The sequence below is a fragment of the Diabrotica virgifera genome, chromosome 3, assembly GCF_917563875.1.
Source record: "Diabrotica virgifera virgifera chromosome 3, PGI_DIABVI_V3a".
NCBI classification, from domain to species: Eukaryota; Metazoa; Arthropoda; class Insecta; order Coleoptera; family Chrysomelidae; genus Diabrotica; species Diabrotica virgifera.
Window position 1 is genome coordinate 143,138,230 of NC_065445.1, and position 18,676 is coordinate 143,156,905.

General features: G+C 33.8%; 1 protein-coding gene across 5 annotated transcripts in view; it reads right to left on the minus strand.

The window, feature by feature from the left end:
- LOC114333433 (band 4.1-like protein 5) overlaps nucleotides 1-18,676 on the minus strand; it is a 174,140-nt gene that overhangs the window by 29,516 nt on the left and 125,948 nt on the right. For all 5 annotated transcript variants that reach the window (XM_050645567.1, XM_050645568.1, XM_050645566.1 and 2 more), the window contains one exon: nucleotides 2,314-2,417. In XM_050645567.1, the coding sequence (XP_050501524.1) occupies nucleotides 2,314-2,417 (104 nt within the window). The remainder of the gene's footprint in view (nucleotides 1-2,313; nucleotides 2,418-18,676) is intronic.

Sequence of the window (18,676 nt, forward strand, 5' to 3'; positions counted from 1 at the left end):
ATTTTTGTTACAGTGTTAGGGGTTACTGAACACGAATACGCCATCAGAACTGGCCCCCGGAGCACCTGGTGACCACGGTCACTGTTAAGGCAGGTTATCTTCAGGAGTTTCGAAGGTTTTCGGCCTTGAATGCACGCAAATAGGTTAATAAGCGGTTTTTGTGGTCGCTGAATACGAATACGCCATCAGAAACGACCCCCGGACCACCTGGTGCTCAAGATCTCTGCTAAGGCATGTTATGGAGTGTGGAGGGTTTTTGGGCACCAGGTGCGAGGTTGGTTCTGATGACGTATTCTTGTTAAGCGATCCCAAAAACCCCCAAGTATGTTTCCCGAAAACACTCAAAACTTCTGATGACATGCCTTAGCAGTGGACCTGGGCACAAGGTGCTCCGGTGGTCAGTTCTGATGGCGTATTCGTCTTCAACGACCCCAAAAACCCCCGAGTAACAAAATCTGGCCGTTAATACACTTATTTTGACATGTTTATTATGTACTTTTGGATGCATTTTATGCCCTTTAAAATGCACCTATGCGTTTCCACCCATTTTTCTATATTGGACTTTTTCCTGACATCATCCTGAACACAATGCAAAAAATTGTAAGTCTCTAGGTGCTCTATTTAAAAATCGATTTTTTTTGTGCTAAATGCCCTGGTCTATTATACAGACATTTGAAGGTTCTAAAAGGTATATGAGGGTAGCTGATGAAAAACCCGTCAATACGTACATTTGATTTTGCTTTGATTTTTTAAACAACCTTAAAAAGTGAAGAAAAAAAATGTTTGGCCTATAAAACGTTTATTATACATTTTAGAGAAAAATAGTTCAAATAAATGTTGTAGATCATAAAAAGTTCTTAAATTTTGAGAATTTCGAAATTACAATACATAAACAATTAACGGAGATAATTGCAAAAAACTATTATTTTTGCAGTAACTTATAAGCGTTCATAGCTTTGTTTTTTGCATAATGACATAACTACCCAAAAACTGTATTTTGTAAATCGCAATCGATTCTTTGGAGCTTCCTTTTTAAGGTGTATAAAAAGAAACTTATTTTATTAAACTTGTTATTAAAAAACAGTTTAAACCGGGCTGATTTTTTAGCTTATAAGCACTTACTATAAGTTTGATATTTTTTATGTCACATGCTTGTAAATAGCTTAATGAAAAGCTGTTCAAAAACACACTTTCCAGAACCAAACAGAATCTTATATGAATAGGAAACAAGATAGAATTTTTTCTTAAAATCATATTTCTATTGTTTATTGCCAGTGATAGCTGAAATGGAACGGATTTTAAAGGAAGATCTAAATTTTATGATAAAACTTATAGACAGAATATACAGTGAAGGAGTATAAAGTTTTAACCCGTTAAAGTGACGGTACTCGTAAAAAACTGCACAGGAAAAGAGGACGGGAGAACTGTCTGCTTCAATATCTTAGCTTGTTTCTTGTTATTGGTCATAGAAGGTTCTTTCATTGATCCTACTTACAAGCGTGTGACATAAAAGATATCGAAGTTATTACAAATGTTTATAAGCTAAAAAGTCAGTCTTTTTTCAAACTGTTTTTTAATAAAATGTTTAAAAACCTCAAAAAATCGATTTCGATTTACATTAAATTTGCTCTACATTGAACAAGTGCAGTTGTATAAACCATCGCTCTCTGGGATAAACAAAACGAATCACTTATAAACTATTTGGTCGATCTGTTAGAAATTTAGCACCCTTTATTTAATACCTGATTAATTGCTACAATTTTGGGTAGTTATGTTACATGTGATTATGCAAAAAAAAAGTTATTAACATTGATAAATTACTGCAAAAATAATCGTTTTCTTCAATTATCTTGGCCAATTCTCCTTTTTATGATCTACAACAACTGTTATTTGAACCATTTTCTATAAAATGTGTAAGAGACCTTTTATATGCAAAAAATATTCAAATTCAAAATAATAAGTTTTAATTAGTTAGCTCTATTGGACACTCTATTTTGAAATAGTTTTAAAATGTGAAAGTATAGCATACTGTATTAATGATTCTTGTTTATCTCTTTTTTTCTCTATTTCTCCTAATAACAGAGATATCGAACGTCGCAGTGTAAATGGATCACACTGTATTTATATTATATACATATTACAACAAAACAAAAAAAACATTCATATTAGCCCACCTGACATTAGTAAAATTAGTTAACAATTGAAATATGACAATTGACAATGTAACAACGTATAACAATTTTACTGTTTTGTGAAGCATTATCACTTATCAAATTATAGCCCACATATTATCATTTTTTTAAACACACTTACCACCGAGATAAATGTTGCAGCGTTTAAAGAAGTTTCTTCTTCTTTTGCTTGAACGAACATCTGATTCGTCAGTTTTTGATGTTGAAGCTCCTCTTCGACTTTAGCTAAAATTTAAAAATGCCAAATATCAAATTTACATTCTACAAGGAAAATATAGTTTAAATAATATTACGTAGTAAAATGTCTACGACATCTGTAAAGTGAGACCTGATAATTTAATCAACAAATAATGTATATCTATCAAACAATCGTTTTGAACTTTACTGTCTTCTCTCTTTCTTTATCCGCGTCATTTGGTGTTAAAATGAAGCCAACACTGACGCCTTGCATGGATATAGTTTAGACTGTGAAACTGCATTTAACACCAAATGACGTGGATATAGAAAGAGAGAAGGGTTTTTTACTAGAACTCAAAAAGGAGAAAATGGCACTTACTCCTTTCAACAATAAACGATTCAAATATTTATTTGCGTGCGCGCTGTTTTAAAATGACATCATAGTCAAAAATATCTCTCCGTCTCTAGTAACCACGATAACCCCTGGTAGGCCAGAAAATGAAGCATTTTGGTTAGTAATCTTTTCGTCCAGCATAGATTTACTTGAAATTTTCACATAAGGTAGGAAATAGCCCAAGGATAATTTTCTGTATCATGCCGCTGTACGCTAAAACCATGAGGGTGGTTGCCACCCCATCTCGGGGTTGGGAATTTTTCGATACATTTTAACCATGGAAATGGATGTAAAAAGTAATTCTAAGAAAAAAATGTTCACGTTTTCTTCTTTTCTTCGTAAAACTAATATTTTTCGAGTTATTCGCGGTTAAAAGTAAAGTTTTTCGACAAAAAATCGACTTTTTTTAGAGGGATTTTTAAGAATAACTCGAAAAATATGCATTTAATAATAAAAAAGTGTAGATATCAGAATTGTACCTTTTAAAAACACAAACAAAATAATTTTTCGTAATTTTTCTACGACCAATATAAACCGAGATACATTATGTTAAAGGGGAGCTTTTTTCGTCAAATGCATAATTTGAAATATTTAAAACCAGATAACGAGAAAACTTTGTATTTTTCGAGAAAACCTACATAGTCTTTTTTCAAGTATAAAATTTAAAAAAAAGGAATAAAAATGGAGCAATTTATGATCAAAATAAGGTTGGTACCTACCTACTTTTTTCTACGAAAAAATGCAGTGAAAAGAACCCCCTAACTAACCTCCTAATTAAAATTGATCTTCACCCTTCTGTAATTCTTTTTATCTATGTATTATCAATATACTCAAGAAATTTGACCTATTCAAAAGGCCTAATTTTAGAAAAATTGGAGTTTAAAGATAAATTGCTTTTTTGCAATTTCGTATTTTTCATTTTCACCCTTTTCTCAAAATATCTCCGAAAATACTGGAGATACAAAAAAAGACCATACTAAATTGTAGCTTTTTTTTAATGCCAAAAATTTACTTATGCATAGATTTTCTTTACATTGAACATTTAGCGAGGTATAGCTGTTTAAAACCTTTACTTACGAGCAAAGACCCCCTTATTCGAGTTCTTTAAACTCACCCCACTTAAAAACTAAGGGATCTTACGTAATTTAATTTACATAGTCTTATAGCTCTTCAAAAAACCCTATAAAATCATTTGTAAAAACACTGTTTATCACCAAAAATGAAGCAGCTAGGTATGTTTAAAAAACGATTTTTTTTTTCGAAAAATTCGAACAGCCCCCTTGGGAGTGTAATAGAGCATTTTCAATGTATATAATATCACAGAACCTGACATCGATCTCGATGAAGATGACTAAAAACTATTTGTATTTGTAAATTAGTATTTTTGTGTAAATAAATGTTTTTGTACGTAATTCTACTTTTTTTTGTATAGATCTATTAAATTACTTATAAAAATTGCAATGCTATTAAGGGTAGTTTTTAAGGTTTTAATATTATGATATTATATCCTAAAGCATAAAAAAATCATTATTTAACCATTAATATATATTAGGAATATATATTAATATATATTATATAGGAAAGTGTTAAAGTGTTTGATTTTTCGCCAACGATAAACCCGAAAATTTCGAGAATTGTTGCGAAAATTAAATGTTAACTGACAGTACCAGGTGATTATAAAGTGAAGAACAATAAAATAAGTGTAAATCCACTGCGAAAAAGTGATATTCGGCGTTAAAAACAATACTGACAATAAAAAAAAAACAAGTAAGGTTATATTGATAAGATAAATAAAACAGCTAGTTCTACAGCTGAAATCCGGTTCGAATATAAAGCGGTGTTGCCAAAGCTCAATTAAAGCGAATAATTATTGGAAAGCTTAACTTAATAAAGTTTAGAGAGAAGCTGATTGCACTGAGAGGGGTGGATATTTTTGAAGGGTTGAACTGGATATCATCCCCTATCGCGGTGCAAAGAATATTCTCGCGAAACTAGGGCAACATCAAGAAAAGTGAAATCTTATAAATATGACAGACTCAGATGATACGTATTCAGAGGGAGGAAAAAGAAAAGCAGGAACTTGGGATGATGTATTCAAAAATTCTAAAAAACCTATAGATCACCAAAAAAACGGGATGATTCAAACACAGAAATGCTAGCCCAAATGATGGATTTGCTAAAAGGACTAGCTGAGGATACAAAGGAAATAAAAAATCAACAGAAAAAGCAGGCGGAAACCATGAATATGCTAACTGAAGAACTAAAAGAGCTCAAAGAAGAACAAAAGGAGTATAGAAGAGAAATAGGAGAACTAAAACTAGCTAATGAAAAAGCGATTAAAGAGATAAATCAGCTGCAAAACCAATTAAGTAATACGAATATAAGATTACAAAAATTAGAAGGAGAAAAACGAAAAAGAAACATTGTGATTCAAGGACTTCCAATTGACACGGACAATCCCAATATTCTAAAGAATAAAGTAGAAAGTTTCATAGACAAAGAAATGGGAGTTAAAGTAAGGGTAAACGATGCAAGAAAGCTGGGAGACACAACGTCTAGTAGAGTTGGATAATAAATACGAAAAGTCAAAAGTAATGCAAAATAAAATGAAGCTTAACCAGGTAAGGGACAAAATATATGTAAATGATGATCTAACAAAAGACGAAAGGGAAATACAAGCCAAAATTAGAATAATGGCTAGAGAGCAGCGAAACAAAGGAAAAATCACAAAAATAGGGTACCAGAGATTAATAGTAAACAATGAACTATGGAAATGGAACAACGAAAGCGGGCAATTGGAAAAAATAAAAGAAGACATCTCAAAAAACTAGAATCAGATGCAGACGAAGATGAATCAACAAAGACGACACCGCAGGGAATACGGACACAAAAAAAGGAAATCAAAAAACAAATTAATAAAATAACAGAAGAAATGGTAAAAGCAGTAACTTGGAATATAAGAGGATCCTATCAGGAAGGAAAGCTGAAGCATTTAATAAACGAAGTTAAGAAATGTAAGTTTGATCTAGTAGCTCTACAAGAGACAAAACAATTGGGGCAGGGTAGCCAGGAAATAGACGACTATATATTTTTCAATAGCGGAGGCACTAACAGACTGCTGGGTACAGGTTTTATAATAAGTAAAAAATTGAAAGAATTTGTTTCAGACTTTAAAGCAATTTCGGACAGGATGTGCACTCTCAGATTAAAAGATAAATACCAAAAAATAACATTTGTTAATATACATGCACCCTCGGAGGAAAAAGGAATGGATCTGAAAGAGCAAATTTATAGCAAATTAGATGAAGTATATGAGGCTATACCCAGGTATGATATGAAGATCATTCTAGAAGACGCTAATGCCAAAATAGGCAGAGAAGAAATATTAATGCCCACTATAGGCAAGCACAGTTTACATCCAGAGACTAACGAAAATGGATATTTCCTGGTAGATTTTGCCAAAGAAAAGGGACATAATAAAAAGTACGTACCACCAACGAAAGGACATTTATAAGGGAACATGGAAATCTCCAGACGGCCGTACAGTCAACCAGATCGACCATGCTTTAATTGAGAAAAACGAAGAACACTGCATAACAAAGGTGAGAACATATAGAGGACCTGATATGGACTCAGACCACTATTTGGTCGGAATATGGATGAAACAATTAGTACTAACTCTTCGAAACAAAAAGAGATTAAAATACGAAAGAAACAAACCAATCAGATTACAGACAGAATGTGAGCAAACGTTGTATGGACAAATTATTAACAACAAATTAGAGAGCATATTGGATGAAAGGAATGTAGAATGCATGTGAGGAACATTAAAAGATGTAATTAAAGAAGCAGCAAATATTTCCAGCACCAATGACAACACAAAGAAAAAACAAAAAGAATGGTTTGATGAAAAATGTGAACAATCATTGGAAGAACGGGCCAAGCTACGATTAAAAATGATAACTCAAGGAACAAGAGAAGCGCAGGAAAATTACACTAAACAAAGAAATAGAACCAAAAAAATACTACGAGAAAAAAAAGGAAACATTATGAAGCTAAACTGAAAAATATAGAGGAAAGCTACAAAAATAATCAATTTAGGAACCTGTACCAAGGGATAAAAAATGAGAAACGAGGGCACCAACCGAAAACTGTACATTATAAAGACAAAAATTGAGAAATGATTATGGGTGAACCAGAGATATTAGAACGCTGGAAGCAGTACTTTGATGAGCTTCTAAATGGACCTGAAAAGACAGACGATAATACGTAAAAACAAAAAGAATGGTTTGATGAAGAATGTGAACAATCAGTGGAAGAACGGGCCAAGCTACGATTAAAAATGATAACTCAAGGAACAAGAGAAGCGCAGGAAAATTACACTAAACAAAGAAATAGAACCAAAAAATACTATGAGAAAAAAAAAAGGAAACATTATGAAGCTAAACTGAAAAATATAGAGGAAAGCTACAAAAATAATCAAATTAGGAACCTGTACCAAGGGATAAAAAATGTGAAACGAGGGCACCAACCGAAAACTGTACATTATAAAGACAAAAATGGAGAAATGATTATGGGTGAATCAGAGATATTAGAACGCTGGAAGCAGTACTTTGATGAGCTTCTAAATGGACCTGAGGAGACAGACGATAATAACGAGGAAACAGAGGATCTAGTAAATGAAATACAAAATCAACAGGGTGAAGAGCAGGCTCCGACTATAAGCGAAATTCAGAATATCATCGATAAATTAAAAATGAACAAAAGCCCAGGAAGCGACGGCATAACGGCTGAAATGATTAAATTTGGAGGAAATCAGTTAGCAGAGAAAATCCATAAACTAATTAATAATATATGGGAACAAGAAATACTACCTGAGGAATGGACAGAAGCAATACTGTGTCCTATTCACAAAAAAGGAAATATGGCTGATTGTCAGAATTATCGAGGCATAGCGCTGCTAAACATAACGTATAAAATATTGGCTATGCATATTAAAAACAGATTAACAACGAAGGTTGATAAAAGCATAGGAGAATATCAAAGTGGGTTCAGAAAAGGCAGAAGTACTGTGGATCAGGTCTTCACACTACGAGAAATACAGGCTGAAAGTTACGAATATAATAAAGACACCATGGTTCTTTTCATTGACTTTAAACAGGCTTTCGATCTAGTGAAAAGAAGCGAGTTATTCACAGCATTGCAAGACATGGACGTTTCTCCAAAGCTTATTTTCTCCAAATCTTGGCTAGGAGCAAAATAGAACTTATAGAAACAGTCATGAAACTCGAGGAGAGGGCAGCAACCAAAGGATTGTATATAAATGAAGCAAAAACAAAGTATATGGAATGGACAAATAAGCAATTCGTTCGGGGGCAATACATAACAATGACAACAGCGAAGGGAACACAGTATAAATTCGAAGAAGTTGAGACATTTGAGTATTTAGGAACTGTCTTCGCAAGAGATCCTAACTGTGAAGAAGAAATACAAAAGAGAATTATGTCGGGCAACCGCGCTATATTTGCTCTTAATGGGTTGTTAAGAAGTAAAAATATATCACGAAGAGCAAAACTAAGAACTTACAAGACCGTAATGAGGCCGATAGTAACGTATGCTTCTGAAACATGGGTCACAACAAAAAAACATCAAGAGTTGTTATTAGTTTGGGAGAGGAAAATACTGCGCAAAATCTTCGGTGGGAAAAACTTAAATGGACAATGGGTAAGAAGAACAAATAAGGAACTAACTGAGCTCTATCAAGATCCTAACATACTAGCAGTAATTAAGGCGCAAAGACTTAGATGGTTGAGCCATGTGTAGAGGATGATTCCATCTAGAATTCCCAGAATGGTACTAGTGCATTGGTATCTAGTGCATTGGCAGGGAAAAGACGAAGAGGAAGACCGAGGTCACGATGGAGTAGTGGAGTTAGAGAAGATATGAGAAGAATTAACGTAAGGAACTGGGAAAGAAAAGCGACTGACAAAAGGGAGTGGAAAAGAATAGTACATCAAGCCATGGGCCTACTAGGGTCGTAGTGCTTACATATTATTATTAATATATATTAATTATATATAATATATATTAATATATTAATTTTATATAATTTCTGACAATGAAGTTAGTTTATACCCCAGAAATAATCAACGCACTTAAGCATGATATAGAATATGAAGTACAGGGTGAGATGATCCTAATCCCAAATTTTTATGCAAATCAATGCAAGCCGACATCATTCTTTTAGGATAAATAAATTTTTTATATATGGCTCCAGCTCCAACATGGATGGTTTTAAGGGTTGAAATATTATATCCTAAAGCATAAAACAATCATTAAAAACCAAATGTTGACCATATTAAAGTTTAAAATATTATTTTATAATTTTTTAAAATTAGGGGTAGTTTTCACCCTTAAAAAACCAAAAGCGTACAACAGCACAATAGAGGGTGAAATAAGCCTAATTCCAAATTTTTGTACAAATCGATACTGGACGAAAAAACTGCGAGGTTTTGCCATTTTCCCGCTTCATTTCCTGACCTATGGGTAGTATTATAGGAGGATCCAAATATATTAATCATCCCAAAAAGCCCAGGATCACTCTTTGGATTCCGGTGACGACTTGAAGTGAATCAAAGACTGTTTGAATTAATATTATAAGTTTACTATATCTTTTAAAACTGTAAATAATAATTTGACAGAAAATTCGTTAATAATACAATATTATTCCTTAATGCAACATATTTTCAATCAGTTGGTTAGTAAGTAGTTAGTTAAGTATATTGAAAAGGTGTGATATCTTATACAGATACAATGTCTGCAAACAATAAGGTCATTTTCTTTACAAACCTGATATACACATAAAAAGTAATATTGGTGCGATAAGTTATTGTGCATGTGATATGGTTAAGGGCATAAAATTTATTATATTATCGATTACTATTTTTAATTGCATGAGCCCATTTACAATGGTTTAAAATTTGAAAATGTGTGTATGATAATGTAATTATTATAAAGTTCACCGGCTGAATCTTTGCAGATGTATGACATTCGCGAATTATATTTTTATATTGTGTATAGAATGAAAACCTGGTAAATCCATTTTTTAAATTTTTCAGGAGACTTAAAAACATTAATCATGTGAATTTCCCAAAAACAGGCATCAATAAATGTCATAAAATGGCACATTAATTTGGTATAGTTATTTTTCTGCATCCCCCTTACATCTTCAGAAATGTGTACTTTTAGTTTGGATTTAGCAGATTTTGATTCTAAGCCCACTTAATATTGCTCATTTCAACTGGTTTTAGGCGCAACCCAAGTAGCACAATAAAAACATTTTAGTTTTATTTAAGGTTTATAAAGGTTTTATTATGGTAAATAAGAAGATAATGGTTTTAAAGTTACCTTGTAGATATACTGCCAGAACTTTAAAACTCTTAAGCATTTGTCACTAGTTTTAAAGTATCTAATAAGAGTATCAAATAAGACTAATTAATCTTAATAGATAATTTGTCTTATTGTAGTTTTAAAATGGTTTATTCTCAGTTCACTTTAAAACTAATCAGTTTTATGAAGGACTTCCGGACTCTTTGGTTTTATTAGATTCTTGTTCGTTACCTTTTAGTTTTATTGCAGTTTTAAAGACTCTCCTAATATGACTAATAAAACCTTGATAAAACTACTTGATCTCAAGACTATTATGTCAGTAAAACATATGCCTTAAAACTAATTTTTTAGTTTTCTTTAAAGTTGCTTTCTTAAAAGCAATTAGTAGGCTATATTAAAACCAAACACTCTTAACTGAATCAATTTGGTTATCGTAAAGACTAAACAATGCTTCTTGTTAGAAACAATAAAACTAAACTCATCCCCTCTTCTTTCATGTCCAAAATCGTCGGCCATTTGTTATAGAGCAAAACAGTGTGTTGTAAAAAGTGGAAGTACAGTTAGTATGGAAGAAATAAGTCGCAAGTACTTAAAATATAAACGAACTGGTCATTTTAAAATAAAAATACAACACACACAGCACTACGACGCCTCGATTTTAGGTTAGATTCACATTAAAACCGAGTGGCATTATTGACAGCAGCATTAAAACTAAACGGTTTTAATTCCAAGGCGACCTTGCTTTTATGTAGGATATATGCTCTTGGAAAGGTATAAAATAAAACCATTTGATCTTAACAATTCTCTGTCGATAGACCAAATAGTTTTATTTGAATTTCGGCCATATTGCTTTCTAGAGATGCTGAAAGCCATGATAGATTACAATATAAGGCTTACATAAAAATTATAAATAAGCGACTTAAATGACATAAATTCGATTTATTTTAACATTAAAACATTAAAATTTTAGATAAAATTATTTTTTTTTCAAATTAATATTTTTCGGATTTAAATTGTTTTATTATTTTAATTTTTTAATTGCCAAAAGTCAGAAATTTTAGGGCGCGTGAGTTATTTAGACCTATTTTTGTTAACATTATCAATAAAGTTGGGTGCGCAAGTGTTTTTCTACCTTGACAGTCCGAAATAACCAAGTAATTTTTATTATTTTATGGTTACAAATATGTATCTACCTATCATAGCACATGTAAAAATTTGTTGGCCTATATGGAGTATATGGGTTTAAAGAATCATTTAATATGGTAAATTGTCTTTAAAAGTCTCCATTTAAGAAACCTTTTTAAGTTTGCTATAGAAGTGTCTGCACTTAAAGTGTCTTTTAACATGGTTTTAAAAGCACCTTCACAGCAGCTTTAAAACCAGTTGCTTAAGAAAACAAAGTTTTAAGGTTTTTATTTTTGGTTTTATTGACCTCTTTCAGAGTGGGCCCTTTTATGCTGAAAGCGGTTTTATTGCAACCTTAAGGTTTACTTAAAAACCAAATGGTTTTAATTTTAGTTTTATTCTACAGTTTTAAAGCATCCTTCAAAGACTTAATAAACCCGTTCGGTGCTACTTGGGAATTAATGCACTGAAACTAGGTATTGGACCATTTTGATAGGAAAACATACAAGAAAAAGAAGTATTTTATTGTTAATAAAACTATGGACATAGCAGGGTTTGATTCTATGTTAACATTTCAGTGGTATTTTGAAGAGGATTTAGAAGGTTTTGAGCCGAAACTTTATGCCTGTAGATTAATAGATACTTGAATTTTGAAACTGCAAAAAAGGAAAAACGAAAAATTTAGGATTTAGCAGATTTTGATTCTGGTGGGCTCATGTGATTTTTAATAATTTTGAAGTGATGTTTTATATACTGGGCTGGGATAAAGTATGGAACCAAGCAAATATATTTGAAACGAAAACAACAATATTTATGAAACTTTGCATGCAAGTACAGTGATATAAAAGGCACCTGATTCCATATTTTTTGTTATTACTCCACTTCCGGTTTCACCGGAAATACCCATAACTTATTTAATTTAAATGGGCACCCTGTATATTTTTGCAGATTTTAAAAGAACTTGTTATTTTTAATTCATACATACCAAATTTGGAAGATAAAATTTGTTAAAAAGTGTCTGTAGATAATTTTTTGTATTAATACAACATAGTAGGAAATAAACGAGTATCATCTATACTGTAGACTAAAATTGTTGTTTACATGCACTGCATAACTTATTTGAATTTAGTATAGTAGGTAAAACCGTTACTCAACTAATTGACAGAAATAAGTTGTATTAAAAATGGTTCATTTAAGTGAAAAAGATCGTATGGAAATATCAATGATAAATCGGTTATGGTGAACTTTCAATTTTTAGAGGTAAATTTTCCAAATTGATCGATTGGACGTAGAGGATTCATAGATTCATAGCTCGTTCACGTAGAGATTCATAGCTCGTTCTCCGGACCTCAATCCGTTAGATTTTTTCTTTGGGGTTATCTAAAATCACGAGTTTACGTTAGGCGACCAACATGCGCGCAGGATTTGAGACAAAGAATAATAATTGATGAATGTGAACTAATACGTGGAGAAATCTTGCAAAGTGTGACTCACGAATTTATTTATAGGCTTGCATGTTTTCATGAGGTGAATGGCAAGCATTTTCAACATTTGAAGTTATTTTTTTTATTTTTAATATCATTGGTCTAACGTAAATAAATTAACCTATTTTTTAACTGTAAAGAGATTTACTTTCTTGTTTTAATAGTCTTTTGTTCCAAACTTGGTATGCATGAATTAAAAATAACAAGGTCTTTTAAAATCTGCAAAAATATACAGGGTGTCCCATTTAAAGTAAATAAGTTGAGGGCATTTCCGGTGAAACCGGAAGTGAAGTAGTAACAAAAAATATGGCATCATATGCCTTTTGCGTCACTGTACTTGCACGCAAAATTTCATAAGTATTGTTCTTTTCGTTTCAAAGATATTTGCTTGGTTCCATACTTTATCCCAACTCTGTACATATATCGATGGCTTAGTGTGAAAACCTCATATCTCATTAAATTACAATTTTACAGGAGAGGCAAAAAACTGATTTTCTGCATAATATAACCTAAAAACAAAAATTACCGTTACATATTTTTAATTCGAGCACATTGAGACAAATATCTGATATTGGCCTAGAGCTAAAAGTGTTAAATGTTGGTATTAAATTGGAAATACAAATATTAACTATGAAAAACACGTAAATATCCTTGCAGTATATAGAACCTTTGCCCAAGTAACTATGATAACCTCGTATATCTTGATATACGTGTTTTTCATCTTAAATGAGGTTGTGTTTATTATTATTTACGAGGTTTTCATTTTTCATAGCTTATTGCACACCTCCAAATACTAGGTTGATACAGTACAAATCTTTTGATTTAAGGTTCATAAAATGTTTCTGTATGCAGGACTACCTTTTACTGTTCACAAAAAACATTTCTCCAAGCCGAATCTCCCAAACAAATACTCCAAATTAAGTACCAAAGTCTTGGTTATAAATATACGTGGTAGTCACACTAAATCAAGAGAGCAATTGATATACGTGGTTTCTTTTTTCGGCTATAGAAAATAGTCTAGTGTATTTGGATTTTTTTCTAACAGTTGTAAATCGTGAGATACAAGGTTTTCAAACTAAAACCACCAAAATGTCATTTTCGAAAAAAAATGAGATACTAGGTTTTCACACTAAGCCATCGATATGTATTTTAAATTGACTTGTCCTATATCATGTAAATGATCTTTCAGGATGAATAAACTACATATCCAGATTTAGCCATACGGCTCACACTCCCTCTAAGGGGAAAATTGACTCATCCCAGATACCTACGGTATCAACAGAATTGAGCTCTGGTGGGACTCTTTCCGTGTTATCGAGCCCTAGGTGACTTGGTATGCAGGTGTATCTCCCAAAAATTTTCGTACGCATCTGGCCGTTGCGAGTAGTACAGCTTTCTACATGGTCTTGTAAAGGTGCTCATTTAGACTCGGCCTTTTTATGCTTTCGAGGAGGTTCCTCGGAATGACTCCAGTAGTAGACATAATAATAGGTATCGTCTGGGTACTTTGCATTCTCCATTGTCTCCGTATTTGAATTTCCAGATCTCTGTACTTGGCGATCTTTTCAGTAAATTTACTACATAGATTATTGTTCTTAGGTATCGCCACATAAATTAGTGTTGTTTGTCTTGTTAATTTATTAACTAGTACGAGATCTGCTCTATTATGTGCCACTGTATGGTCTGTGAGCACAGTGCGGTCCCTGTATAGCTTGCAGTTGTCATCCTCAAGCATACTCTCAAGGACTTATTGATAATATGGGAGATAGTCCGTTTGGAGAAGTCCCAGCTTGATAGCTATATCTTGATGAAGGATTTTTCAGACTGCGTGATGCCGTTCCTTGTATTCAGTTGCAGGAAATGCCTGACAGCCCCCTGTAAGATGTTGGATAGTTTCTTGGGCTTGACATCCATATCGGCATCTGTCGTTTTGAACCTGAGGCTCTTTGACGATATATTTCAGGTAATTTCTGGTTGGATTAACCTTATCCTGAATGGCCAGTAATGAACCCTCCGTTTCATGGAACATCTTTCCTGATGTCAACCAATAGTTCGACGCTGTATTGGCGACATAGTCTTGGCTGACCTAATTGGGATGTCGCCCGTGCAGAGGTTTACCCATCTAGGTGAGTATTTTTTTTTGGTGAGTTTTTGTTCCACGGCAAGTATCCCTGCTACTCTCAGGGAATTGGCGCTACGAATACACAGAAAGCATCCCCCATTCGCAGGGGGCCGTGGCTGATCATCATCATCAACCCGTACGCGTCCACTGCTGGACATAGGTCTCCCTCAGCTCTTTCCATCTTTCTCTGTTTTGTGCGGCTTGCATCCAGTTGCCGACAATACACTTCAGATCGTCAGCCCATCTGGTTGGTGGTCGTCCTCTGCTCCGTAGTGCTTCTTCTCGTGGCCTCCACTCGACAATACGTTTTGTCCATCGGTTGTCTGACAATCTGGCGACGTGTCCTGCCCAATTCCACTTGAGCGACGCGATTCTTTCGACGGCGTCCGCTGTTTTTATTCTACGACGTATTTCTTCGTTTGGGATTCGGTCCCTCAGGGAGACACCCAACATCTGGCGCTCCATAGCCCTCTGAGTTATGCGAATCTTGTTCACTACCTTTTTTGTGAGTGTTAATGTTTGCGCTCCATAAGTGAGTAAAGGCAATACCCACTGGTCAAAGATTTTCCTTTTCAGGCATATGGGTAAGTCCGATTTAAATACATAGCTCACTTTACCAAACGCTGCCCAGGCTAATCCTATGCGACGTGGGAGCTCGCAAGTCTGGTTATCTCTTCCCAACCGAATTTCATGTCCCAAGTACTTATAAGATACAGTCTGCTCAATATCCATTCCATCAACAACAATATTACGATTTAGCACCAGATTAGTCATTATTTGCGTCTTGTTGATGTTAATATTTAGTCCGACCTCTAAGGAAGCGTGATATAACTTGTTCAACATTATTATTGCATCATCCATACGATCAGCTATAAGGACGATGTCATCTGCGAATCTCAAATGACTGAGCTTCTCTCCATTTATGTTGATACCATATTCGTTCAGATCTGCCGTCTTAAAACTGTGTTCTAACAGGGTTGTGAACAGCTTTGGTGAGATGGTGTCTCCTTGCCGTACTCCTCGCTGTATACAGAATTTATTTGTTTGTTGATCAGATAGTCTTACGCTAGCCGTTGCGTTGTGGTAGATATATTTTATCATGTTAGTGTAGCGATGGTCTATTCGGCATTCTGTCAATGCTTTTAACATTTTCTGCTGGTTTATGGTATCGAACGCTTTCTCGTAGTCCACGAATATCAGTGCCAATGGTTTGTTGTATTCCGCAGACTTCTAGATCAAGTTTTTTATTACCAGTAAGTGGTCGTTAGTGCTATATCCGGATCTGAAGCCAGCTTGTTCTCTAGGCTGATAGAAGTCTAACTTAGCCTCCAGTCTTTTTTTGATAATTTTTGTGAAAAGTATATATATGTGTGATAGCAGATTGATAGGACTGTAGTTTTTTAGATCTGTTATGTCACCTTTCTTGTGCAATAAAACAATGACTGCATCGTTCCATTGAGAAGGCGTTTTTCCTTGGTAAATGCATTCGGTGAAAAGTTTGGCCAAAACCTGGATAATTTTATTTCCACCTTGTTTGATTGCCTCAATCACTACTCCGTCATCGCCAGGGGATTTATTATTTTTCATTTCTGAAAGTGTCTTTTTAACTTCGTATGGTGTTACTTCTGGCATTAATTCTGATCCCTGGTTTGTGATTTTGGACAAGAGCTGATCTTGCCTTGCGTTGGTGCTCTCATACATTTCGCGATAAAACGATTCGACAACCTTAAGGATTTCGGTTCTATCCGTAGGAATGCTGTTGTCTTTGTTTCTTATTCTGTACATATTTTTGTTGCCAATGTTATTCGTATTTCGCCGCAAAACTTTTAAACTTTTGTTTTCTAGAGTTATTTCTCTTGTATTGTTTTCTCTTATGTCTTTTCGGATTGACCGGTGAATATCTTTATTTAATTTCTTCAGTGTTGTGTAGTTGGAGTCGTATTTTTCCGTCAGTTGTCTTCTTTAACTTATTAACTCTTTGGTATTTTGGCTTAATTTTTCTTTGTGGGTCACGACCGTCGGGCAGCACTCCCTTTCGGTTTCTTTTAGTGCCTTCGTTATGAGATTATTTGCTAGTTCGATGTCTTCTATTTCGTTTTCTAAGTCTTGTATACGTCTGGTTAGTATATCTTCATAGAGGTCGTTGTTTTCTGGGGGAATCCATTTCTTCTTTCGTGTTTTGAAGATCATCTTTGTTCTTTCCAAGTTAACATTTAATTGTATCCTTGCTTGGATTAATCTGTGGTCGCTTCCTATCGAAAATTTGTTAAGTACTTCAATATCTTTAATTATTTCTTTTCTGTTCGTTATGATAAAATCTATCTCATTTTTGACACTACCATCTGGGCTTATCCATGTCCATTTACGTTGAGGCTTTTTATCGAAAAAAGAGTTCATCACGGATAAATTTTCCTGGTGTAAGAAGTTAAGCAGTCTTTGCCCTCGTTCATTTCTTTCGCCGTACCCATACTTGCCCATTGCTACTTCTGCATCATCTTGTTGAAAGCCCATTTTCGCATTAAAGTCGCCCATAACTATTGTGTAGTATGCTGGTGTAGTATGTAATGCTGTTTGTAGGTCGTCATAAAAATTTTCAGTTTCTTCATCCGAGTGGCTAGTCGTTGGAGCATATGCTCCGTGGCTGATAGAAGAAGAATAAACTAGAATAAACTTCTTCTTCTTCAGGTGCCATCTCCGCTACGGAGGTTGGCAATCATCATAGCTATTTTAATTTTTGAGGCAGTAGCTCTAAATAGTTGTTTTGAGCTGCATCCAAACCACTCTCTCAGGTTCCTCAACTCAACCATGAAATTCGTCTTCTTCCGATGCTTCTTCTGCCATCTATATTTCCCTGCATTATGAGTCGTAGGATGCCATACTTCTCGCCCCGCATCACATGTCCGAGATACTGTCGCTTCTTTTCTTTAACTGTAAGTTCAACTTCTTTTTCTTTACCTATTCTTCTCAGTACTTCATTGTTTGTAACTCTATCTACCCAGGAAACCCTCATAATTTTTCTATAGGTCCACATTTCAAAGGCGTTAAGTCGTCTCATTGTCTCTACATTTAACGTCCATGATTCCACTCCATAGTATAGAACACTGTAGACGTAACATTTTGTTAGGCGTACTTTAAGAGCTAATGTTAAATCTTTGCTACATAGGACCTTTTTCATTTTTATAAAATTGGAATGTGCTTTTTTAGAATAAACTACTATTATATTATTATTATATGTATGACATTCGCGAATTATATTTTTATATTGTGTTCCTTTTTACCTACAAAACTTAAAACCATGAAATTGTGAGCTTGTTCATCAAAATATACATCAAATAAAAAGGGCAATATGAAGAAAGATTGTGACTGATACTGGAAATTTCCAGTTCTAAAGTTAGTGTGACTGTGTTTAGATAACTAATTATGTTAATTATCACTAATTATTATTTAATTTATTTAATAATAATTAGATAAAGATTTATAGTAAGGCCTAGAAAAAGGTAGAAAGAGGACAGACATAGAGGACCTGGACAAAATATAAGAGACACAATGGGAACTAGTGACACTAGTGACAGAACCGACAAGAAGGGAAGGCAATAGTAAACGCAGCAAAGACTTACGAAGGGTTATAATAACGAGGATTAATATTCTAGCCTATAATTTGGCATTACCTAATTATTCGACGACCTACATTTGATTTAAAAATATTTTTATTTAATTTGTGTAAATTGAATAATGATACATGTGCAAAGACTAAATGGACCGACAATCCACAATTTGATGCCCTTATTATAAT